Source organism: Macrosteles quadrilineatus, unplaced genomic scaffold (assembly GCF_028750875.1).
Source record: "Macrosteles quadrilineatus isolate MER2022 unplaced genomic scaffold, UCM_ALF_1.0 Scaffold_13__1_contigs__length_4303367, whole genome shotgun sequence".
NCBI classification, from domain to species: Eukaryota; Metazoa; Arthropoda; class Insecta; order Hemiptera; family Cicadellidae; genus Macrosteles; species Macrosteles quadrilineatus.
The window spans coordinates 1,763,019-1,785,103 of NW_026542606.1; the positions used below are offsets into that span (position 1 = coordinate 1,763,019).

Genomic DNA, 22,085 nt, shown 5'->3' on the forward strand with positions numbered 1-22,085 from the left:
GAGATCATAACCGAAAAGCTTGGTTACCAAACTGTAACCAAAGAGTCCATAAAATTTTTTTTTTGCACGCACTTCACAGTTTGCGGCATTTTTAATTACCATAGACATTTTAAACTGTCACTGTAACTCAACGGAGTACAGCAGAAACCTCTTACTAGCATGGCTAGATGCCAACTGAGCTGCATAACGGACTAACACCAAGATGGTCGCACTAGCCCCGCCCCTAGCGGATACAGACAAAGACATAATCTACCTACTTTCTGGATAGCCCTCGTATAATCCATCCTTGGAATCCACATTAATCCTGAGTCTTTAACAAGTTACAGTCTTGTCTTACGATTGAACCGGCAACGTTCGATTTTATAAACAAGCACTTCGAATTACTAAACCACCCAGCAATAGCAGGAAAGATGAAACAGACCATTAGTATGAACAATTGACATCAATTTATTAACTGACATATATCGATTCATAGAATCAGCTTACAATAACAGTGAAATCCGATTCCAAAGACATTCAGTGTAATTAAGGCACATTGTGTAAGCCTAATCGACAAGTAAGACTTACGGATGATTAAACTCCTCATAGTATAAAAAACATAGAAATTGTATGCACCTGCGTATGAACAGCTGTAGGATTGAATTCCTATAGTAAGGATATAAATCCCCGTTGAATACAGGTGAAAGTTAACAGTTTAGTTCAATAATCTCTCTCATCCTGTCACATCACGATCCGCATGTAAAATTCCTCTATCTTTTCTTTGGCCACTGCTTAAAATAAGACTCATCAACAACATTAATCAGCATGGAAAAATCATGCTAATATTCAAGATCATTTCCAAATGCCCTCCACCCCTTGCGCAAATTCTTTGTCCCAAAATCTATTATTCTAATTCCGAATGGAATTTCTTGTTCACAGCAAAACTCTTTTATTTATTAACCGATTTTGATGATTGATGTGTCAAATTAAAGGGAATTATCTGCAGAAGTCATGGAATAATTTTTGTCAGACTCAGTTCAATGTGCTTCGCCCCACTGGACTTTAAAGTTTCCATGTATTTTTAAATATAAGTGAAAATTTAGTTAAGTTTATGAAACATCTATCTATTATTCTAATTCCGTAAGGAATTTCTTGTGTAGAGCAAAACTCTTTTATTTATTAATCGATTTTGATTATTGATGTGTCAAATTAAAGGGAATTATCTGCAGAAGTCACGGAATAATTTTTGTCACACTCAGTTTAATGTGCTTCGCCCCACTGGACTTTAAAGTTTACATGTATTTTTAAATACTAGTGGTCATCCAGTGGTCGAAAACTCGACCAAAAATATGTAATGTACACGCATTGACTATTGGATACTGAAGTAGATCTCCCATCTATATGGACCAGCTGTCACCATTTTTTAATTAAAAAACATGCAGTTGTGTGAGCCATTCTCAGAATGTGTGTCTAAAATTATATTTTCTACCTAATTTTTTGTTACTGACAAAGTTGATGGGTCATAACAGTTGCTATGGCTGTCATTCCATAAGTTTGACTTGGTAAAAAACATTGTGTATTTAACAGAAATTAGTCATTTAGATCAGCGCAGTCTGTTCATCAACTACGACGAATTTAATTAAAACTGGCGACAGCTTAAACATTTGGGATTGAATGTCTATTTGTAATTCAAAGTTACAGGCTTCTCTATTTTCACCCCTTGCTGTAAATAAAACATGTGATTTTAATTTCTTCCATTTGTTTTGATTTTCTGTGTTTATATTTCATTGTTATTTCGTCACCAGCATGGCAACACATAAAGCCCATGCAGTTTTTTTTTTAATTTTGAAATTCATTTTCTGTGCTTATATTTGAGCCTTTTTTAATTTTTAAAGGGATTCTGCACATCTACAGGAATATATATTTCTAACAGTATGCATAGATTTTCCCTGCGATGCACACGAGCTGAGAAAAAAGGTTTGAAAGAAATATGCTTGCCTATTAATATATAGATAAGTGAAAACTTAGTTAAGTTTATCAAACATATGATTCATTTCCTTTTGAAAACATCTGTCTTCATAAAAATAACCTCTTTCCCTTATTAGTCCAAGCAAACTAAAAAAACTTACACAGGGATCGTTAAAAAAATTGCAAGAAAACGTTTAATGGTTTTATTTTGTAGTGTTGGGTTTGCAGAATGACATACTAAAAGTTGCCAAAAATCGGTGGACGAGAAAACCACTAAAATCACAATTTAAAATGGCGGCTTTTTCCAACATTGGACAAATTTAAAAAAATCACATTTCACATGCATTTGTTATGCACATTTTTTGAGATATTGACTTGGGATCACCGCCTGTATTTATTGGGTGGTTAGTACTTCATTTTGATAGGGAACGCGTTTTTGGCCGCCATCTTAGATCCGCCATATTGGACATAGATAATTTTTTTTCAATGTAATGATAGTGTTGTGACTTATCATTACCAACTACATTTTTACACTGATTTCAATAACAAAATCCGTTTTTAATTATCTTTATTCATTTTGAAGATATATTCAAACTAAAACTCTCCACCATATATTTCTTATGGACGTTTCATAGTTTGATAATTAAAAAAAAAAAAATTTTCTTATATCTCCAGTTCTTATTAACGCTTGTAGTTCGTTCTAGGCTTAAAATATTCAGTAATGTAAGGGCTTTCATTTGAGCTCTTGATCATTAAAATCAGACGAGTTAAACACCAGCTACGAACCTCAAAACAATATTAAATTTAACTTTTTAGAAATATATTTTTATTAAAATATTTATAACTCGGGTTGTTAATACGTCACCACGTTCTTTCTGGTCTTAAATTACTCTGTAAATGTTTTTATTTAATTTTATTAATCACTAAATAAAATCTGAGTAATTTAAAATGAGTCATGAATCTTCACTTAACAGTAAATTATATCTTTTTTGAAATTCGTCTTTAATTAAGTACATATATCCCAAACCCTAATAACACCCAAAAAGTAATTCATAGCTAAAATAAAAGTCAATAATATTACGAATCATTTAAGACTATAAAGAGCTTTGGGAGTTATTTAGAATTGGGGATATACGTCTTTAACTAAAGACAAATTTCAAAATAAATACATTTTAATGTTAAATGATGGTCAATGACTCATTTTAAAATTGTCAGATTTTGTTTAATGATTAATAAAATTAAAGCCAAACATTTACTAAGTAATTTGAGACCAGAAAGAACTTGGTGACGTATTAACCGTATTAAAAAGATTTTATTTAAATCTTTTAATAAAAATATATTTCTAAAACGTTAAATTTAATATTGTTCTGAGGTTTGTAGCTGGTGTTTAACTCGTCTGATTTTAATGATCAAGAGCTCAAATGAAAGCCCTTACATAACTGAATATTTTAAGCCTAGAATGAACTACAAGCGTTAATAAGAACTGGAGATATAAGAAAAGTAGTTTTAAAAAAATTATCGAACTACGAAACGTCCATAAGAAATATATGGTGGAGAGTGTTCGTTTGAACATATCTTCAAAATGAATAAAGATATTTAAAAACGGATTTTGTTATTGAAATCAGTGTAAAAATGTAGTTGGTAATGATGTGTCACAACACTATCATTACATTGAAAAAAAAATTATCTATGTCCAATATGGCGGATCCAAAATGGCGGCCAAAAAACGTGTTCCCTATCAAAATGAAGTACTAACCACCCAATAAATTTTAGGCGGTGGTCCTAAGTCAATATCTCGAAAAATGTGCATAACAAATGCATGTGAAATATGTTTTTTAAATTTGTCCAATGTTGGAAAAAGCCGCCATTTTAAATTGTGATTTTAGTGGTTTTCTCGTCCACCGATTTTTGGCAACTTTTAGTACCTCATTCTGCAAACCCAGCTCTACAAAATAAAACCATAAAACATTTTCTTGCAATTTTTTTAAGGTCATATCCTATATTTCCCCGACTATATGTCATTTTAATATTTACTTTTAACTAGCTGTTACCTACGGGCTTCACCCCGTTTGACTTCATAAGTATTAATAAAATTGTTGATTGCTTAAGTTAAGCTGAAATAAACAAAACGGAATACAGTAATACAAACAAATAAGTACAGCTGAGGTATTTTTAACATTAGGTATATGGAAAGTTCCCTTTAGAAAGGAATTACGACCTTAAAGGGCATTTAAGAAATAATGGATAGTTTTGCGCAAGGTTTCTCGCCATGACGAACATTTTAAGTATATGGTTTAGGGGGGTGTGACTTGTAGTTTCTCAAAAGTTCATGGGTACTTTTGGCTTTATATATAGATAAAATAGTTAGTTGAGCAACTAAATAATGAGAGTTTACTAATCAGTGGACGGATTGATTCAAGAAGAGGGGGACCAGTTACATGTACCTGGTGAATTTCTTCACATTTTAGCACCAAGAGGTTTACCTCCTCACAAATTATGCCTTTAAAAAGGTGTAATTGTAATTTTACTAAGGAATTTAAATCCACAAAAAGGACTGGTTAATGGAACCAGATTAATGGTAAAGAGTTGAATAACAAAGTCCTAAATCTTGAAATTATTACTGAAAGTTCGGCTGGAAAAAGTCAAGGACAGACACTTGAAAAAGTTAGTCTTTATATGCCAGAGCCCTGCTTTCAGCATGGGGCATTGTACGTAGCAATGTCAAGATGCCGCGCTTTTGATGATCTAAAAATAATGGTTAAAGAACAACGAAACCAAAGTCATCTAGCTAAAGACGCTAGAGTGTTAACAAAAAAAAAACATAGTATGGGAAAAGTTTCTCATTTAACATTTTAAAAGTAAGATGACAATTTTAACTGGTCTGTCAGTCAGTATTCCGTAAGCCTACTCTGTTAGAACCTTTATTAAAACAGTATCGAGCTTAACATTTTTATTTATTGTAATTAAAAGTTTAGCTCTTAAAAGTTTTTTCTTTTTTTCGTGGTGATAAGTTAAGAGTTAAATGGTTATTTAAATTTGTTTAATATATTGAAATATAAATAAGATTATTAACTGGAAACAACTATTTTATTTCATTTGAGTCTATCAACTTGCAATAAACTTTAAGAGCGTTAACGACTGAGAACACAGATATCCAATCTCAGAACGCAGTTAGTTGGGGGCATCAATTTTCTGCTCTCACAATGTTTTTGAAATTTTAAATACTATGACAAGATTAATCATCCTACAGGGCTAGAATGGTATTAGTGTAAGTACGACGGTTAGGAGCTTCATGAAGAACTTGGGACAGCCCTCAAACTTTGTTCCATGCAATGCATTCATGGCAACATTAATTTAAAAAAAAATTGTTTCAGGGATAGTTTTCTAGGTCTTTTTTAAATATCTTAAATTCAAAGGGTTATTCGCCTTATTATGCATTTGGGGAGTGTAATAGCAAACACATTTCACATTAAAACACAATAAACTTTACCACAACACAAATAATATTATGTTTAGCACTATAATGTGTCCTTATAGAAAACACATTATAGACAAAGAGATCACAAGATTGCAGCTCCCATTTAAGTGACAACATTAAGAAGTGCTCATGAAAACATTGGCGGGATTTTAAAATGCTTAAAAGTATTAAAACAGATAAAACTATTAAACCAAATCTTCAAGATCTTCTCCTCCATCTTCTTCATTTGTTTTTCTTGGTTTATCTGTAAATGTAAAATCAGATTAAAAGAAATATATTTTTATAATGAGGCAAGTTATACAGGGTGTTCAAAAAAGGTGGGGACATAATATACGTAGTGATTCCTTGGGTAAAAATAAAGAGAAAATCAAGAAAAACACGTTTTTCAAAATCACTTTGTTAACCAGATATCCGCCATTTTGTATATTTACATAAACATTTTTATATCTTTGAAGTTTTTCAACCGATCTTTATGAAACTTGGTATGTATATTAAAGTAGAAGAGATCCATGTTAGAGGAATAATTTAATCTCGATTCAACTTAAAATTTCAAAATGGCGGCCATTTAAACTTTTTAAACTTAAATTTCTCAAAAATGTCTGTTTTTATGAAGATATTTCAAGAACACTTTTATTTAGTATTTTTAATTCCCCATCAAACAATAGCAAGTTTAAATACCCCTGCCGCAGCAAACCTGCAGACTTAGCGAATTTCCATTTGCCTGATTGGATTTGCACTAAAATGTCTCAAAAATATCCCATTTATTCCCTATTTAACCCTTTCAGTGCTAGGCCAATAATTCATATTTTGTAAGACTTTTTTGTTTGCCTTTTAAATCCATTACCTGTTGTTGAATTTTAACTGTCATGTTGTCACTATTTTATTAATTAGGCTAATTTTGAATAATAACACAACAAGAAAATATATAAGAAATATAAATCCCGCTATTTGTAGTAAACATTAAATAAAACTTAGTTTTTGTTGTAGTTTTCCTGGTTTTCCTATAAATTTTTATGTTCTGATAGCATTATTTGAAACCAAAATCTCATCAAATCAAAAGACATATAGTTTACAATGTAATATTGAATTTAACCTTGATTAAGTTGGACAAGGTTATCGTAATATAGCCATTTTAGGGAAACTAATGTTTTGCAGCAAAGTCTCAGGAACACATTTATGATCACTGTTGTGTTTAAACTAAAAGATTGCATCTAAATAGTCCGTGACTAACCGGTGCTGCTACCTAGTAACGCATTGAACAACCATCTGCAGCGCCATCTGTTCGCAATCGGTGGCGACAGCTTAAATACCGGGTTTTGACTCCCCAGTCTTCAAGCACAGATAGCCGAGAAGGCTAGGGCGTGTGTCACTTGGCCAGTGGCATTCGTCTGCTCGGGTTCGAATCCCGTCCTGTGTGGCAAATAATTGGTGACCTGTGTGTTTGTAGCGATATACTACAACCACTGGGGCATAGTGAGGTGTTCATAATCCTTGGTTTAGACATACACCTCGAAATCATCGGATTGGGCGAATCTTTTAGCTAAGTGGTTGATAGTGTATCCTATGAACATGCAGGTCACCAATGGCCGTTTTGCTATTTTTTGTTAAAATAACCTTCCTCTCTATATCCCTTAGAGATTTTTTAAAACAACGATATATCGTTTCATAGCACTGAAAGGGTTAAATAGAACTAGCTGGCCCGACAGACGTCGTCCTGTCCTAATGTGGTTTTATGTCAAATGCTCGTTCATTTTCAAGATGAGCTCGTTCGCATGGCTCAATCACGTCCTGGTTGAAGTTCGTTCGCTACGCTCACTCACCTTTAGGTTGGAGCTCGTTCGCTGCGCTCACTGGCCTTCAGTTACATTTGACAACAAATATTTGTAAAAAACAAATGGAATAGAAACCTATTTGATAGCTCTCATTTGTTATGCATAGGTTTGTTTTAAAAAAAATTAGGTTATCATTACAACAGCCGTTTTCTTAATTTAATTTAATCAAGAAATGACAAACATGGCATGGTAAACAAAATAAAACATTCTTCCATAAGATTAACATGTAAACTGCAAAGGGCCATAGGACGCTTCCCTTAAGGGTTTTTGAAACGGAAACAGGCTATTATGTTATTCTAGTACCTAAGGAATATCCCTGTAAATTTTCATGCCAATTGGTTCAGTAGTTTTCTAGTTATAAACGCTGTAACTAACACAACTTTCTTTTATTTATTAAGAAGATTAGTTTAACGAGTACTTAGGTTTGCTGCAACAGGGAGGGTAAAAAAGTATTTTTTGTTGTAAAATGTTAATTAGTACTGTAGTTTAGTAAGAATTGAATGTATTTTCCAAATTTGATCAAAATATGTTCATAAACCAGCAAACTCAACAGTTGCCTTATCTATATACAGGGTGTTTTTTTAAAAACTTGCATCTTTATTTATGTAAAAACCACAATAGATAGAAATATGCAGTTTGCGGGAATCATCTATTGACGTAGGGGGCCCAATTTTTTTGAATTCAACGTTACATTCACATCCCCCCCCTTTCCCCCCTTCCCCAAACTTATTTTTTTTAAATAGCAAGGTACCCCTTGTGACATATCAAATAAAAGAGCATGAAAAAAGAAAATGTTTGGTGAAAAAAATTGAAAATCGGTTCATAAATTTGCGAGATATATCCCTCCCCCCTCCCCGAAACTTAATTTTTTTTTATCGCAAGGTACCCCTTGTGACATATCAAATAAAAGAGCATGAAAAAGAAAATTTTTGGTGAAATTTATATTTCATTTGATACGTCACAAGGGGGGGGTACCTTGCTATTTAAAAAAAAGTTATGGGTAGGGGAAAAGGGGGGGGGGATTATCTCACAAATTCATGAGCCGATTTTCAATTTTTTTCACCAAACATTTTCTTTTTTCATGCTCTTTCATTTGATATGTCACAAGGGGTACCTTGCTATTAAAAACAATTAAGTTCCGGGTGGGGAGGGGGGGAATATCTCACAAGTTTATAAACCGATTTTCAATTTTTTTTCATCAAACATTTTCTTTTTTCATGCTCTTTCATTTGATATGTCACAAGGGGTACCTTGCTATTTAAAAAAATAAGTTGGGGTAGGGGGGGTAAGGGGGGGAATGTGAATGTAACATTGAATTAAAAAAAATTGTGCCCCCTAAGTCAATAGATGATTCCCGCAAACTGAATATTTCTATCTATTGCGGTTTTTACATAAATAAAGATGCAAGTTTAAAAAAAAACACCCTGTATATAAAATCCAATGTATGTTTGTTTGTATGTATGTTTGTTTGTTTGTCCTTTATGGACTCCAAAACCGCTCGACAGATTGTAATGAGACTTTAAGGCATTATTAAGCATTATTCAAGGATGGTTTGTGTGAAGTTTGGTGCAGATCCGTCAAAAGGGCTCCCGCCCCAGTGGCTCTGGAGTTTCCCATGTTAACCTTATGAGTACTCATATTTAAATGGAATTAAAGAATCCTAACAGCTGGTTCAACTAAGCAATTTTATTCTGTGATGTTCAATAGCATTAAAAAGTTAATAAGTTTCCCAACAGGGTGCAGCACGACTTTTTTTTAATTTATGACGACAGCTAATTTGCAACCAAAAGGTGAGTGAGCGTAGCGAACGAACTTCAACCTGGAGGCGAGTTAGCGTAGCGAACGAGCTAACCTGAAGGCAAGTGAGCGCAGCGAACGAGCTCCAACCTAAAGGTGAGTGAGCGTAGCGGACGAACTTCAACCAGGATCTTGAAAATGAACAAGCATTTGACATAAAACCACATTAGGACAGGACGACGTCTGTCGGCCAGCTAGGTCAGCATAAGAATAACGTGGGAATTTAAAAATTACAATTTTATGGAATTTTTTCTATAACTATTAGGCGCATAATAACACTTCAATATACTAAATTATTTGTTTTTTTTTAAGCTCTACGAAATGGTTTGGAAAGAAATTGTTAAATTTTGTGTTTTTAGGGTCAAAAATGGTAAAACCCTATTTTTACCCCATAAACCCCTGTTCCCATAGTCCGGTCATGCTGGTTCACGAACTTGTTAGAATAAACGTAGGTTTACACGTTTGAACCAAATTTCATCAAAATCGGATCATTTTTGCTCTAGTTATCGTGCTAACGGACACATATATATGAATTTGAACGGATAGTGTTTTTGTCCTCTAGGGACCTCAAAACAAAAAAGTAAATCGGTCTCGGGTCCAGGTCTTACCATGAGTACTACGGTAATAGCTTATTCCCCATATGGGAAATTCGCTAAAAGATCAAATTAGAAATAGCTGATTATTACGATTCTAAGTTGTAAAATGGGGTAGAATAAGGCAGGTAGAATAAGGGTAGCTTGTCAGGTTTGTTCCATTTTACAACTAAAAATTGTAATATTTCAGCTATTTCTTATTTGATCTTTTTGAACTTGATATAGTTTAATATGGAATCATAAATGCTAAATAAAAGTGTCCTTGACATTTTTTCCTAAAATCAGCCATTATTTAGGAGTTTAAGTTTACAAATTTTAAATGGTCACCATTTTTAAATTTTAAATTGAGTTGAATTCTCAACCTTTGTTACCTATAGATATGAACATGTTTAGTAATATTTTATTTAATATAATTTGACAATGCCTATTCCTATGTACAACTTGGTCCATGGCAATAAACTTTCTTATTCTTATTCTTATCATAATGAATTTTTTGTATAACATGGGTCTCTTTTACCTTAACATACATACCAAGTTTGATAGAGATCGGTTGAAAAAATTTGAAGATAAAAATGTTTATGTGAAAAATACAAAATGGCAGATATCTGGTTAACGGAGCGATTTTGGAAAAAATGTTATTCTTGATTTTCTTTATATTTTGACCCAAGGAATCAATACGTTAATTATGTCCCCACCTTTTTTGAAGCTCCTAGCCTGAAGCAAGAAGCAACACAACCACACGGACAATACACATCGTCGGGTGATCGTGGCGGGTGGTGGCGTTTAGTTAACAATTTTGTTAATTAAAAGATAAAACTACAGTAGATTAGGCAGAATAAAAGTATTTTATCCAAAAATAACTAGCTTTAAAAAGCTATACACCATTTTGTTTTTTATATTTTTAATTTTTATCTTTAACACTGTATAAGATTGTGCGCTTTGAATTAGGATTTGCAGCAACAATTAACAAATTGAAAAAAAAAACCTGGACGGATATTTTTTTTTCAAAATGGCGGCCATTTACAATTTTACAACCTTATCTTTATAAATGCAGGAGGACCTTCTCTTATCCTAACTGTGATTCCACCAAATTCTTTCAAAAACAATTTTGTGTTCATAATAAAAATATAATACTTGTTTGAAAAAAGTATAAAAATATGCATTATCAAATCACTGAATTTCAACATTACACCATTACCCATGGAGTTCAAAGGATAACAAGTTTACAATTTAAGAAATTGCCAACAATACAATATACAATAATAACAAGTACTCAACCGTATGACTGCAGAGCCTTTCTGCTTGGAAGCAGTTTCAGTGAAACTAGATTGTCATCACTTGAGTTTTTTCTTGAGTGAACATGAGCACTGGAGATATTTTCTTCTCCTTCCATGATTGGTGAAACAGCTGCAAAAAAAAAAGGATATATTGATATGCGGAGAGCAAATAGTCTAGTGGTTAGAGATTAAAACTTCTTATTTTGTCTTAGAGGCCCAGAGTTCAAATTTCGGCAAACACCAATTGACCTGATGGTTTTGAGCCTAGGTCCACTTATCTAAAACAAAAAGAGCAAAGTAAATCTCAGACAGGTGGAGAACTCCCTTCACCAAAAGACATGTGAAAAGAGATGTAGAAAACTATTTCTAGAGTTACTTATTCAAACAGTTTGTCTGCAGGTTTGCTGCGGCGAGGGTATTTTATTTAGACTCCAGGTTTTGTTTTCCGACATTTATGTACTCTTATTGATATCACACATTTTTTTATTGATATAAATATATATTTTTTTCATTGATATCACTACAGTTTTCTATTTATATCCTATCTAGTGATACGTATCCGTCCCAAATCCTACGTATCACTATGTATTTTTTATCGATCGACTATTGATACTTCCACTAGGTTGAAGTAGAGCCTCTTCTTCTAACTCCTCACTGAGGAGATATTTAAAAAAAATACAAAACGCACTCATGACTTCACCATTGTGAGTGCACATTCAACTAACAATGAAAAATCCCGCAGCGACCGAAAATCAATCGCTCTAAGCAAAACGGTCGCAGCAACAGCGATAGTAGTTGAGCGATAATCGCTGTGCGACTATCGCTACAGTCGCTCCAAGCAAAATAGGCCTTAAGCCTAATATTCATAAAATGGAGAGTTGTCACCAGGTTGGTTCTTCACAGTCACAGTGGCAAATTAATTTAATATAGATCGATCTTGATGTGGCAGTAAGTTATAAATTTAAAATAGAAAAATAAGATAAATATGAAGGCTAACTCTTCTGTTGTTAGTGTTAAATACTTTTAATCACTTTGACTTTATTTAAATGTTTTACATAAGAATTATACCCTCACTGAATTTAAGATGTTGAAGCTGCCATGTCCAAAAGAGAAGAGAAGGAATTTTTTAATTTCACACAAATGTTCATTGGTTCATTGTTGTAGCCAGCTGTCTTCTTTCTTCATAAAGGAACATCACTTGCACTAATATTCAGGCTTTTGGAAAATAATGTAATGTTGGGGTTTTACGATTAATTTATACTATATTAAACATTTTGGACAACAGTTTTATTGCAACTATGGGATAAATTACAGGTTACAGGCTTTTTGTTAACAATAATGTGTTTTGGATATAAAAATATTTTAAAATGTGATGATGGTTTCTGAGGGCTGATTAAAGGGTAAATTTAAATTTAATCAATTAAATTAATAATTTTAATCAATTTACTCAAATGCCGAAGTTCAAACGTTCTTCGGCGATTGAACAAATCCAAAATACCCATAACGCGGTGAGAACAAAAGTAATTGTCCTTGTTGGGTTGTGGGTATTTCTATTATGTGCAAACGCCGAATTCTTGTTCTCACAAGACATCCATAATTAAGTCCTAAATAGAGAGCAGTTAGCATACCTTTGTGCACTCCTTGCTCAAGAAAATCTGCTATAAATACAACATGGGAAAACTGTGTAACTTCCTTAAACATCCAGACACAAAAAATTCCCAGAACACAGAAAGAAAATTAATCCCAGTTTCAGTCGGAGACAACATGATTCTCATCATACCTGATGTTAACTCTTGGTTCTAAACATGGAGTTCTGGAGACATAGTTCTCAAGAAACCTTTTCCAGGTGACGCCAAATAAATTTATCTGCACCAAGGATGTACCCGATAGTTCTCAAGAAACCAATTCCATGTGAAGCCAAATAAATTTATTTGCACCGAGATGCACCCGATGGGCAAGTAAACGTAAAATGCACAGAAGCAATGATGTAATCTGGATCCAAGCAAGGTTTTATCAGATGTGGTTGCAAGAGGAACTGTTTAGGTAAATCATGAAAATAAGGTTATACATCAAATGCAATTCTATATGACATTGCAGCACATACTGAGCCAAAAAGTAAAATACAAATGTAACAAGAAGGTCGAGTAAGGGTCGTTTATAATTTAAGGTGGGGATATAATTTACGTACAGTAGTATTTCTTGGGTCAAAATAAAGAGAAAATCAAGAATAACATTTTTCCAAAATCGCTTCTTTAACCAGATATCCGCCATGTTGTGTTTTTTATATAAACATTTTCCTTTGTAATTTTCAACTGATCTTTATCAAACCTGGTATGTACAGGGGCGTCGCCTTGGGGGGGGTAGGGGGGGGAGCCTCCCCCCCCTAGAATCTGGGAAAGAGAAAAGTTGGGAATTTCCTTGCCACAAGTTGGGACAGTTGGGAAGTCAGATACAAGAAAAATATATTTTTAAACTAAACAATAGTTATTTGTGCAACTAGTGAGAAAAGTGAGCTACTGCGGTCAGTTAGCCTGCTCCGAATACCACAAAAAGGGTATAAAATATATTTCATGTGACTGACGTGAAAAAATATTTTTGAATTTCTTGTAAACACTAACAAACAACATTTTTGAACAGAAGAGCTACATTGCTTGCACTATCAAAATTCAAACTCACAGTCTCGCAGACAAATCATTCAGAATCATCAACACGGGACAGGATCAGGGTAGCCAACATACGTCCAATAAGGATCAACATTTCTCGTAAACGAAATTCCAACAAGCTATACCGCTAATTGATTATTGATTTCTTAAAATAAGGCGTGTTTAGCCATGGTTTAGCCTTGTTTAATCAAAGTTAAATGAAATCAAAGAAGCGTCAAGTGTATCTGTCCAAGTCAAAGAAATTTTTATCTTTCATGGATTTTCACAAATATTTAAATTTTTCCTACAGTTACCTAACAATGTACATGTTCTCTCACTGATTTGAGAAAGCAAAGTGGCCAATTTGCCAACTCGCCTACGGCTCGTGAGTAAGGATTTCTCTCGAGTGAGGCAATTGCACTTTGAACTCGAGTTGCACATTATACTTTTCCTACAGTTACCATAAAACAAATAAATTGGTGAAGAAACATAACCTATTTTTACACATAAAAGAACTTTTAATATAACATTTAATGTGAAGTGACAAATACAACAGTACAACAGCTGACCAGCTGATTTACAGCCAGTGCTGCCAACGTATTTCGCGCGCATACGACGTTGCCTGCATGTTACGCGCTCACTATTTCGTGCCTTCACATTGCAAATCTGGAGTGAGACAAAGTAATTAGAGTGAGACAATGTTAACATTGTCTCACTGATGAGCGAATTGGCCACTTTGCTTTCTCAAATCAGTGAGAGAACATGTACATTGTTAGGTAACTGTAGGAAAAATTTAAATATTTGTGAAAATCCATGAAAGATAAAAATTTCTTTGACTTGGACAGATACACTTGACGCTTCTTTGATTTCATTTAACTTTGATTAAACAAGGCTAAACCATGGCTAAACACGCCTTATTTTAAGAAATCAATAATCAATTAGCGGTATAGCTTGTTGGAATTTCGTTTACGAGAAATGTTGATCCTTATTGGACGTATGTTGGCTACCCTGATCCTGTCCCGTGTTGATGATTCTGAATGATTTGTCTGCGAGACTGTGAGTTTGAATTTTGATAGTGCAAGCAATGTAGCTCTTCTGTTCAAAAATGTTGTTTGTTAGTGTTTACAAGAAATTCAAAAATATTTTTCACGTCAGTCACATGAAATATATTTTATACCCTTTTTGTGGTATTCGGAGCAGGCTAACTGACCGCAGTACTTGCTAATAAGCAGATTAAAATTACATTAAAGATAGGTTTTGTGTATCAGGATTACCTTTAAAACTCTTTATTTTTTAATAGCCTAAATGGAATATTTATTCTCTGAATATATTTAAAAAATCTACACAAGTTATTTGTCATTCCTAATTAAGGATTTACAAAAATGAATCAACTAATCACTCTGAAACAGATCTACGTAGACAAAATATAACCTAAAATTTGATGTTTGACTCTCACTCTATGTTTGATTTTTGTCTAAGTTCGAGTTTGATGAAGATGAAGGTTAACATTTTTATTGTATGTATAAGTTTATCATCAACCAAGTTCAACGTTTTTATTTTATACGAGTCTTATTTTAGGTTTATTCTTTTCTGGACTAGAATAATGTTATTCACAACACTGGTATTAATATTTCATCATTACAAACTTGTTTAGGCCTACCCTAGTTGTAAGTTTTATCAAAGTTAAAATGTTGATCTTAACTTCTAAAAATATTTTAATTTCATTATTTTGTAATAAAATATTTTTTTATTTTATACTAATTTGTACTCTAAGGCTTATTTTATATCCCTAAAATTTTACACTGCTACGTCTGCTACCACAATGATTTGTAAAGTTTTTTTTTGGATTTGAAATTGAGTAATTTTCTATATATGTAAAACTAGCTATGTTTTGTTAATGCAAGTTTATAAATACTGAATTGAATGTTACTGCATTGTAGTATAATAATTGGTAGATTTTTAAAAATAGTACAGAAATTGATTTCTAAAAAAAAAAATAGTTGGGAAATCTTTGTTAAGCAGTTGGGAAATTTGAGGCTTCTCCCCCCCCTGGAATTTAACCAAGCAACGCCACTGGGTATGTATGTTAAGGTAAAAGAGACCCCATGTTAGAAAAAAATTCATCTTGATTCAACTTAAAAATTCGAAATGGTGGCCATTTAAATTGTTTAAACTCAAATTACTCGAAAATGACTGGTTTTATGAAAAAATGCCAAGAACACATTTATTTAGCATTTTTAATTACTTATCAAACAATACGAAGTTAAAAAAGATTGAATAAGAAATAGCTGAAATATTACGGTTTTTAGTTGTAAAAGGATCACATCATTTGTCCGAGTTTTCAACTGTCCGAGTTTGTTAAAAATTACAAAATATTTAAAAAATCAGTTGTCCGAGTTTTCATTTGTCCGAGTTTTGATAAATAACTAATAATAATTAGATAAATCAACTGTCCGAGTTTTCATTTGTCCGAGTTTATTAAATTATTTTAAAAAATATTGAAATATCAAGTGTCCGAGTTTTCAACTGTCCGAGTATGGTTTAAATAATAACTAGTTAGCCGCCCGTGCTCCGCCACGGGAATATTGTCAAATCAAATAAAATCAAATCAAAATCATTTCAGTAAGTAAATACATTGTTACGCTTTGCCAGTAAAAATTTCATAGTTATGCAATGATATAAATAAATAAAATAATATAGGCCTACTAACATAGTCATTAAATATGAAATGCCTCTCACATAGGCTACTACCCGTGCGTGAGAGATTTCCGCTATCAGGAAATAATAATATTAGAAATTGAAAGAAAAAAGATAAAATAAAAGACATAATAATTAACAAATACTGTTTATCTTTGATATATTGGTTTGATTAACATAAATAGTTTATACAGGCCCAACTATCCGTTCTACTTCATATAAAAAAAGCAGTCCCTAAATAAAATACAAATAATCTTTGTATTTTATTTAGGGACTGTTTTTTTATATGAAGTAGAACGGATAGTTGGGCCTGTATAAACTATTTATGTTAATCAAACCAATATATTAGTTTAACCAAATGAATGTTTTAAATTAATTCGAGTTACATTTGAAAAATAAAAGGTGTATGAGCTGTACAAGTGCACAATGCTGATAACCTAATAAGCTACTTATGCTATGGAGATAATTTGGTAATGTATATTCCTACATTCTTTGTTTTCTTGTTCATTACATTCGTTGTGCGGAATAAAGATAGTAATTTAAATCACGCATCATCAGTTGGCCGCATTTCACGGATCTTTGACCCATTCTGTGAGTAACAGCTGCATATACGTTGTATAGGCTATAATATAAAGTTGGGCATACTTTGGTTCAATGTTAGAGGGTATTAACGAATCTGATGGTAAACGGAGCCCCGGATTATATAGACTACCAGAATGATGATTCATCTAAGTGAGTCTTACAAACTCACCATTGCAAATGCAGAGTTGTAAGATTTTATATTATTCAAATAGTTTTTTTGTTTCTTTTACTTTTTATAGCCTATGTAGTCCATGTTGATAAGATTTTCTATGAACTCAGAATGTCGATAAGGAGCTAATTTTACCTTCCCCTTGTGACAACATAAGGAGAAAATACTTGTGCCGTGTCCCTGTTAGTCTGTTCTGACTCTAAATTCATAGATTTGCAGTCAAATCCAATCTAACGACCCCAATTCAAAAGAGTTGGTGTTTTTTTAGGAACTTCCAGAGCACATTTAACACCATCACTGTTATTTACTTTTTAGTTCCATGGTTCTCCAGGTTTTTTTCGTTCTGGTTGTCTCTTTACGCACAGTTTCCACCTTTTCTTTTTATTTTTGTACTTTTCACACCCTGGGGATTATGATAAAGTTGTATAACACTATAATGACCCGTTTCAAATTTGCCTTTAAACATCAAATCACACACTTTTTCGCCAGAACCGAAATTGTAAGTCACAGTTTCTCAAGCAACTTCCCTGTGTGCCTACTGGAAAAAAATAGTTAGGGTATAGTTCACTGATAAATTGTAGTTCTACATATCCAGAATACTCGCCATCTCGAGAAGGTAAAGATTGGTACTACTGAACGTCAAACACTGATCTTAAGTAAGATTCATCATCACCTACGATAAAATGTTTGTATGTTTCTAACTCATTAGCAATTATCTGCACAACTTGCAAGTGGATTTCCCCATGATTGTTCTGGTGGGATAAATGATTTTAATCGGAACAAACAGTTTCCGTCCCCTACTTTCGGTATTATTTCACGTTCCATCCATTCCCTAACTCAAACTCAATTACCACTTTCCTTTGGATCATTTTGCATGAAAAGTAACACATATTTCGAAAATACAAATTTATATTGTAGTTATACGTATTCGTAATCGCCATCTCCAGAAGGTAAAGTTTGGTACTGCTTAACGCCAAACACTTACCTTGAGTAATATTGATCACCTACGATAAAATGTTTGTATGTTTCCCACACATTAGCAATTTTCTACACAACCTGCAAGCGGATTTCACTATGATTGTTCTGGTGGCCGTAGGGAATAAATTATATTGATCGGAATAAACAGTTTTCGTCCCCTACTTATTTACTGGGTATTATTTCGTGTTCCATCAGGGCCGTACCTAGGCTGTGGCGATGGTGGCCCCTGCCAAGGGCGCAGGTTAGACAAGGGCGCAAAATGGGCGCCGGTTGGGCAAGAACGCAAAATGGGAAAGAGGGACAAATTTTACTTTTTTTATGAGCTAGATGAAAAAAATAGAAATTGACGTTTTATATTACACTTATGTTACGGTATAATAACAGTTATATGAAATTATTTTATGTTTGTTAATGTAATTTATTGATTTATTAACAATTATTACAATGTCAACCATTGTAGTTGTACAGAAAAATGGGCGCAGGGACGTTCTCACAAGGCCCGGTGGTAAGCATGACACTATTTTCGTTTTAAAGTTAATAATTATGAACTTCTATGAACTAAAACAGCTCAACAATGTCCACAACTATCGAGGTGTCACACTTGACCTCGTTCTCTCGTCAATGCCTGACACTGTAGTTGCTCCGGCCCTGGACTCTTTTCTTCCGGAAGATAGACATCATCCTGCTTTAGAAATTACTGCAGCCATCCCTGTTCCGGTGAGTCAAAATTGCGTAAAGCTTGTTCATGACTTTAGAAGATGTAACAACGAATCAATATTTAACCAAGTACAAGCTCTTACATTGCCCGTATTAGATGACTTGCATGACTGCGAACAGTCATTCAGCCTTTTTTGCAGTCAGCTGTCTCACATCATAACGCTGAATACACCCATGAAGAGAGTTCAAACATCTAGTTTCCCTAAATGGTTTTCCAAGGACCTGAGAAATCTAGTCATCGTGAAGAATATTGCCCATAGGAATTTCAAGACTTCTGGAAACCCTATTGATCTAGAACGGTTTCGATGTTTGCGGAGGCAATGCAAACTTCTGGCTGGAAATTGCTATGCATGTTACATTGGTAGGGTTGAGGACAGCATTCCTCATAACATCAAATCCTTTTGGTCGCATGTCTCCAGCCTGAAAGGCGCATCCAGTCTCCCACCGAAGATGGCCCTAAATGATAGAGTGGCTGAAGACCCTAGTGAAAAATGCAACCTTTTTGCTGGTCACTTTTCTTCAGTGTTTGGTGTCAGTGATGTTCCAATTCCTGTCTTCAATTTCGCTACTGGTGACTCCCTTTCTTCGATCAAAATATCAGCCACTGAGGTTCAATCGAGGCTTGACAAACTCGACCCATCCAAAGGCCCTGGTCCAGATGGCATACCCCCAGCTGTTCTGAAACTCTGCTCTCCTGTTCTTGCCGCTCATTTGGCCGTCCTATTCAATGCCCTACTTTTCTCTGGTATCCCTCTAGTACAGAACGGGCGAGTTGAGCCCCCAGTACTTTTCCCTCTCTCCGGTACGGGATGACGTTGAGCCCCCAGTACTATTCCCTTTCCCCTAGTGCATGGGCGTGTTGAGCCCGCACTGGCTGGACGGGCGTGTTGAGCCCCCAGCACTCCTTCTTTACCTTTCCATCCGGTACAGGACGGGCGTGTTGAGCCCCCAGTACTTTTTCCTTTCTCCGGTACAGGACGGGCGTGCTGAGCCCCCAGTACTTTTCCCTCTCTCCGGTACGGGATGGGCGTATTGAGCCCCCAGTACTATTCCCTCTCCCATAGTGCATGGGCGTGTTGAGCCCCCAGTACTCCTTCTTTACCTTTCCCTCCGGTACAGGACGGGCGTGTTGAGCCCCTAGTACTTATTCCTTTCTATGGTACAGGACGGGCGTGCTGAGCGGGCTGAGCCCCCAGTACGTATCCTCTCCTTGGTACGGGATGGGCGTGTTGAGCCCCCAGTACCTTAGAGCATGGGTGTGTTGAGCCCGCACTGGCTGGACGGGCGTGTTGAGCCCCCAGCCATCCTTTTAATCTTCCCCTTCCACTCCGTGCAATAGTGGACGGGTTATAATAGGAGATTCTGTTTTAGGCTGGGCAGTTGAAGCCAGACAGCTGACGAGAGCGGTTAGCAGGAGACAGCGCTGCATGCGACGAGGCTACACCACTATTTGAAGGTTGGGCAGTTGGAGCCAGACAGCCGACAAGAGGTGTCAGCAGGAGGTAGCGCTGCACATTGCGACGAGTCTACACCACTATTAGAAGGCTGGGCATATATCGTATGTGAGGTAACCATGTTCACTCTCACTTTTTCTCACAGTTAAAATGGAGGCAAACTTGGATGTAGAAGTTGCAGCATTGATTTTTGCATTGACCAAGCGAGCGTGAACTGGGGCGCCTTGCGCTTGGCTCTCATGCAGTTTCGGGTCCTTTGACTTGTGCCAAAAAATCGACTCCAGACGAAGCGCAGGCATGCACGACACTAGGCGAGGCGAGACAACCTGAATCAGGGTGGAAGAAGTTGAGGACACCAAGTACACTCTTCCATTCCCCATTCTTGCCTTGTACTGGGGCCATTACACTTCCTGTCCTTTAGTAATCCTTCTTCATCATTACACCATATTCAAAAAAGTAATCCCCTGGCAAAGAGCCCCTTTACAAGATATAGCTAGGCTCCAAATGGTCCAAGTCCGTGCCTGCAGTAAGGTCAGGAGAAGTGTGCAGAAGAATTTAAATTTCAACCTAAAGATCGATATGATAATTTTGAGGTTTTTAGCCACAATCAATAAAACTATCACTGAACTAATCATCTAAAAATGCAAAAACTTACCCCTAGCGTCTTCCCTGGGGCGAGGTGTCAGTCCGGAAACCACTCGGTCTAACGCCATTGAGATGAGTTTCTTGAAGCGTGCGGAATCTTTTAACGGATCTATTGTTGACCGTTGGTGATCCCTCACAGACTTTGCGAGACTGGTGGACAGCAAATAGCTCACTCCTGGTTCACAAACCTCCTCCCATCCCTACCAAAAGAAAGTTATGTTAGTTTCATAAAACTGGAGGTTTGAATGTTAAATACAGTAACATCTGATTTAACAATACACAATACCGTCACACAACAACAATAAAATTATTCAGAGAAAATAATTAATAAATTAATTCAGCCCTGGGGATTGCCTATTAGATTCTCTAAAATTATTGGAACATTGACAATTTTGCCTCTGAACTGTTTAAATGTACATTGTTTCAATATCATATGTTTTACTTTTTATATTAAGCTGTGTTCATGTTTATGTTTGTGTGATCTAAATAAAAATTGTGGATTCCTTTCTTTAATATGTTTTGTTTCTCATTAATTTAAAAGTTTATTCTTATAAGTCACTTAGTGAAAGAATGCCTTGGACAAGTACGTATCAATAGGTTATGGGCTATTCAACAAATAAGGTTTTATTTTTAAAATTACTTTTCAAGAAGCTATATCATATTTTCTTCATTGTTTTGCCATTGTAACTGTTGAATTTTGTTTACTTGGAGCAAGTATAAAATTGGTTAGACATTATGGCAAATACTAATGAAAATTATGTATAGAGAAACTTTTGGGTGCAAGTAATTGGACTTAATGGAAGATGCTTATTCAGTTGTTGTTAAGACAACAAGGATTGTTGAGTTTCATAATGGGATCTGAAGTAAGACCTATTACTAACATCTCTGGATCTGAGCAAAATGCTATTGCAGATTGGGACAGAAAAGATGCTTCTGCTATGTTATACCTGATGTCATCTCTAGGGGATGAACCATCTACACTGGTTTTGACTTGCTCGACTTCTAAAGAAGTTTGGGATTGTTTAATATCTGTGTATGAACAGTCTAGTGAACAAAGGCTAGATCGTTTGCTAGAAGAGTTCTTTAGGTGGGATCGGGATCCTAACGAGGACATAGCTACCCATGTTGCAAAGCTTCAAAAACATTTTGCCGAATTAAATGATGCACTTGAGAAACAAAAAGAATCAAAGCTTAGTGACAGAGTTTTAATTGCAAGAATTGTTTCTACTTTGGGGCCAAGCTTTCGTTAATTCAGAAATGTATGGGAAGCTATGCCA

The 22,085-nt window shown here is 34.9% G+C and overlaps 1 protein-coding gene across 1 annotated transcript in view; it reads right to left on the bottom strand.

The window, feature by feature from the left end:
- Window positions 1-3,860: 3,860 nt before the first annotated feature.
- Window positions 3,861-22,085, bottom strand: part of LOC129004967 (uncharacterized) — an 83,362-nt gene continuing 65,137 nt past the window's right edge. Inside the window, exons 7-9 of the mRNA XM_054433697.1 lie at window positions 20,819-21,008; window positions 10,926-11,054; window positions 3,861-5,669 (exon numbers count right to left, since the gene is read on the bottom strand). Of these exons, the coding sequence (XP_054289672.1) occupies window positions 5,611-5,669; window positions 10,926-11,054; window positions 20,819-21,008 (378 nt within the window). The 3' untranslated portion in view covers window positions 3,861-5,610. The remainder of the gene's footprint in view (window positions 5,670-10,925; window positions 11,055-20,818; window positions 21,009-22,085) is intronic.